We start from the raw sequence: 5,109 nt of genomic DNA on the forward strand, positions 1-5,109 counted from the left end.
GTTAATGGAGATCCTATAGAACAAATGCAATAATTCAGCTATTTAGGCAGTTTTTAATAAAGATGGCAGGTTAAATCTGGAAATAGACAACAAAATAAGCAAAGTTGGTATGTTGGGTAGCCAGCTGAATGGAATAAGAGAAAAATTAGCCAAAACACCTAACTAGCAGTTTCAAACTAGTTTTAAGTTATGGATCTGAGAGTTGAGTTAGAAATAAAGCACTTCATCAAAGGCCACAGATATGAGGATTCTGAGAAAAATTTGGGGAGTGAACTGATGGCATCAATGGTAGAATCATATTAAACATGAAGATATTAAAAAGAAACTTCACATTATCATTCAAGAATGTGTAAGTGGAGCTAATCTAAGGTGGTATGGCCACTTAAATAGAATGAGTGAAGAAAGGTTAGCAAAACTAGTGTTTGATGGCAAGATGGCAGGAAAGAGACCCAGACCAAGGTCTATTATTATTATTATTATTATTACATCACACCTCCAGGGGAGTCCAAAGACTCATCGAGGGAGGGCATCTACTCTACAACTCTTCGTCTCACTACTTCACCAACCTTCATCATCTAACACCAATGCCATCTACTGCCGACTATCGTCACTAGTACTTTCACAGACAATCACAAACATCCATGCCCATGGCAGGATTTGAACCCACAGCCTTTTGGCTGGGTTCAATGGTCTAGGTGGATTGATTTGGTCAAAAGTGTCTTAGAAGCATGAAATGTTAGATATGGCAACATTGGAGTGCTCACAAGTAATAGATTGGAGGAAAATTGCTGATAGGAGATTAATAATAATGTAAACTTAATTATCTAGTGCTGTCATAATAACCTGAACACCCCTAGGGAATACATATCAGGAAATTTATGATGATGATTACAAGGCTTCAACACCATCTTCTCAGTCTTCCTCTGCCTCAGTTGCTTTCAACCCTTCTATAAAGAAGGGAGTCTTTCTTGGCCTATCCTGGCTATGTGCCCAAAACCACTGTAACTGTCTTTTGTGTAGTCTATTTAGGATGCTATCAGTGCAGCCCAACTCTCCCTTAGTTTATCATTTGTCTTTTTCTTGGTCCACTTTGTTTCAAAACCTTTTAATCTCCTTCATTTGTTAGTAATCCAGCTCTCTGCTCAGTGCAGTAATACTAGAAGGATCATTGAGTTGAAAAGACTAGTCTTCGGGACATGGCTAATTTTTTTATTTCTGCATATTTTATTTAATTTGGTCACTGCTAACATCCTGGACTAATCCTGTGTTTGATAGTTTCATGTGACATAGATCTTCAGTGATTAATGACCTATGATAATTGAACCTCACGTTCTATTCTTTTATTATTTACTGTAACACTAACATATTTTTTTCCTCTGCCAATTATTGTAATTTTTCTATTATTGAGATTTATCTCTAATTTGTATTTGTTGCTGGTTAGATTTAGATCAGAAATCATTGAATTTAGGTTCTCTGAATTATTGGCTATCAGAACATTATCATCTACATATTTTAAGTGGGTGATGTTTCTTCCTTTGAAAGTTACCCCCAGGCAATTCTCCAACCACCTCTCCAAGGAACAGGTTCAGCTAGTAGGGAGAAGGGGGGGGGAGAATGACTTCCCTCTGGAATTGGATTTTTCTTGTTTCAAAATTCCTGAATTTTATTATTGTCTGCATGTCTTCATACCACTTTCTAATTATAATGATTAGGTATGGTTTCAATCCCTTTTATGCTGTTTCTATCTACTGAATCAAAGACTTGTGCTTGTAGTCTATATAAGTTTATAAAGCATACAAAAAGGTTTTTGGCTTTTCTCGAGTCAAATTTGCTACTCTCTGTAAAACAAATATTGCATCACTGATTTCTCTGCCATCTTTGAATCCCTATTTGTTCTTCTTCCATAACTTTTTTCATTTTGTTTTGAATGATTCTAATAAATAGAATTTTTGGGTTGGATTGTGTTTAATCTATTTCTACGATGTGATGGACCAATGGGGGTGGGGGATTCTTATTTTTGAGTAATTGTGGAAAAGTTTTTTTGTCCAGATTGTTTCTATTTTTGTTGGATTTTCTGTCACCTTAACACCATTGAGCATACTGATAGGGTAAGAGGAGTACCTCTACCTCTTTGCAATTTGATTGTTTTGTACAAAGTTCTGATGTCATTTTTTTTTTTTTCAAATGTATCTTTGCATTGTTCTGTTGTTGTTGTTTTTTTTGTTTTTTTACCCAACTACTGTTCTTTCTCTGCATTTTCTGCAGAGAAGGAAAATAAAGAGAAAAACTTATTTTATATACTATATATACAAGTTTATGAAACATCTTTTTCTTATAAAACAAGAAAAAAAATAAGGAACTAATTATAATAAAACTAGATTATATTATTTATAAAACTGAAAAAAGTTATCTGAATACATAAAGATACTATATTGAAATTGGCAGTAGTGTCGTTTATGATAACCATTTAATAAAAATCTGGTTTATACAACTGGTAATAATTTAACTTTTATATGCAAAATATCACAGTAAAGAACTACAGTTTTCACATGGCATCAAAATGAAAGCGATAAGCTTCTTGTAGTTTCTCTTTCCTATCTTCTCGTTTTTCTCTCCAGTGAAAAACACTAACAATGATAGCAGTGACTCCACAGGTACCAACCAATGCTAAAAATGTTAGAAGAACAAGGTGACTAGGTGTGACAAAGAGTTTATTTAACCACCTTTGTGGCTCATCTGGTTTAAATGGATTTATAACCATTTGTGAATTAGGAATGATTTGTGTCCACTGACGTTTTCTAATATACACTCCTGTTTTTCCTGGAATTACAACGGTCAGCTGATCAACAAAATTTGGTGTCTCACCTAATCCAAGTACCAAGTAAGGTAACTGAAGAGGAAAGTAAGCAGACTGTGGCAACTGAACAGCACAACCAACTTGTGGAGTTCCATCTGATTTAGTTGTACTGTACCTTATAATGGGACCAGGTTGATTAGTACCATATGGAATGAGTTTTTCATTACAATCAGGACTGCATAAGCCACTTAACACAAGAACTTTTATAAAGTATGCATCATAAGGAAATTTGTTCAGTAAAGCAAACATTTTCCATTCATTGTCAATTTTACTTGAGAGTAGAATGTCCAATTTTCCATCTTCAAATATGTCATAAAAGGCTGCTATTTCAACATCATTAATGGATGTCAATGCTGGGATATTCAAAATTGATAACCTTCTCCCAAGATAACAGTTAACACACTCTTCATTTTTAAGTAAAATGGCTCTACTAATTGGCTTCCCCTTTTGGTGCAAAACTGTAATAAAATCAGGGTAACCATCCATGTCAACATCTCCTGATCGCACTGTTATTGCCAAAGCAGCCTTTTCTAGTTCATTACCATCACTAGGCACCTTAAATCCCCAGGTGTGATTTTCAAACACAAAGGAATCTAATAAACTTTCCCAGTTTTCTTTGTCAGCATTCCATATTTTCACAGCTGAAAGGATACAATCTGGATCATTACAGACTGGCATAATATGCTCCAATACTCCATTACAGTCAATATCAACAAATGTTGATTGACCATAATGAGAAATATTTAGTGGATACGAAATGTTTTTGACAAAATTAAAATGTCCATCATCATTCAACCAGTACTCCATGTCCTTTACACCTGTTACGAACAAATCAGCAACCATATCGTTATTGAGATCTAAAAACGACGACGACTGAGGAATTTTCAGCGGTTGAAGCTTATTTGTCTGATTATTAGGTTCAAACTGAATAAATGTGAAATTTACCTTATTAAAGTTTGTCCAGATACCTCTTTTCGCCTCTACGTTTTCACCATAAAGATCTGGAATCATATCACCATTATAGTCCATAACCAAGGGTTGACCAGTAATATTAAAGCGAGTAACCGCAAGACAGTCTGTCGTATTTCGATTTCCCCAAAATATCCGCACTTCGTTTTCTTTATTTTTTTTATGGGATACAGTAATTAATATGTCCATCATTGAATCGCCATTAAAATCTGCTGGCATGATGCTTGTAATCATACCGGTGAAAATCTTACAACTTACATCTCCTTTTTGAAGGTAAGGTTTTGTTTCGGATGCAAATAAAACTTCCATTTTTGTCCCTTTTTCTGTAATACAAAATACGTCAGTTAATTTGTCAGAATTGAAATCGCCAAACGCAGCTAGCATACCTTCACGCTGAGAATTTTCAAATAACTCGGAAGAGATATCTTCATAACTGACCGCCTGCACATAACGAGCAATCAGACAAATACCCATCAAAAACGTACGTAAAGCAACAGCCATATTTTTATTTATAACTCAGAGTAAGCGGAAGGGAGGGAATTCAAAGTCACACAATGCGTGGTCTTTCTTCATCTCATACAAATACCACTGCATTAATTAAAAGATCACCGCACATAAACAAAAGTTTATATCCAAAAGTATATATGCATTCTACAATATTAAAACAATCATAACTGACAAAACACTCAAAATCGAAATCACCATGCGATAACAACAAACAACTAGAACACCGCGCGATACAGGACGAATAAAAAATGAATTGCGCATGTTCGAGTAGTATCTGTTGTCATGACAACGAAACTAAGATTAAATAGCAAGGCAAAAATATAAATTTATTTTGATAAACAAGTACTATTTATATTAGAATGTAAAAGATACAATAAACGGCAGAAAACATAATAATACATTCGTACGGAACTATCAGATATTGGTAATGAGATCGATATTCTCTCATCCAGTCACTCAGGGTTTAATCTTGGGGGGGGGGAGAAAGAGTTGAGTAGACGATTTGAGAATATGACCTATGACTGAGCATCTGCAACGATCGCTAATTCATAAGCAGTACAGAAATAGAAGACCCGACACAGCGTGAATAAAAAAAAAAATGAATTTTATTAATTAGGAAAAGATTTTTGGAAAATTTTCTAGTGTTTTTTCCTTTTTCTTTGGGGATTTTCTAGTGTTTTTTCCTTTTTCTTTGGGGGAAGGGCCCCTTGATCCCCCCCCCCTAGGTGCGCCACTGCTCTCTCATCAACATCTCTGCAGTTCATTGAAATTCCGAA

General features: G+C 34.9%; 1 protein-coding gene across 1 annotated transcript; it reads right to left on the reverse strand.

The window, feature by feature from the left end:
• Positions 1–2,448: 2,448 nt before the first annotated feature.
• Positions 2,449–4,556, reverse strand: LOC150109751 (T-cell immunomodulatory protein). The gene has a single exon (XM_090407433.1). It carries the CDS (start codon positions 4,325–4,327, stop codon positions 2,546–2,548), a length of 1,782 nt encoding a protein of 593 aa, XP_090263559.1. The 5' UTR covers positions 4,328–4,556; the 3' UTR covers positions 2,449–2,545.
• Positions 4,557–5,109: the final 553 nt, after the last annotated feature.

This window comes from Typopeltis vanoorti, chromosome 1 (genome assembly GCF_054136105.1).
Source record: "Typopeltis vanoorti isolate ZY-2024b chromosome 1, IOZ_Tvanoo_1.0, whole genome shotgun sequence".
Classification (NCBI taxonomy): domain Eukaryota; kingdom Metazoa; phylum Arthropoda; class Arachnida; order Uropygi; family Thelyphonidae; genus Typopeltis; species Typopeltis vanoorti.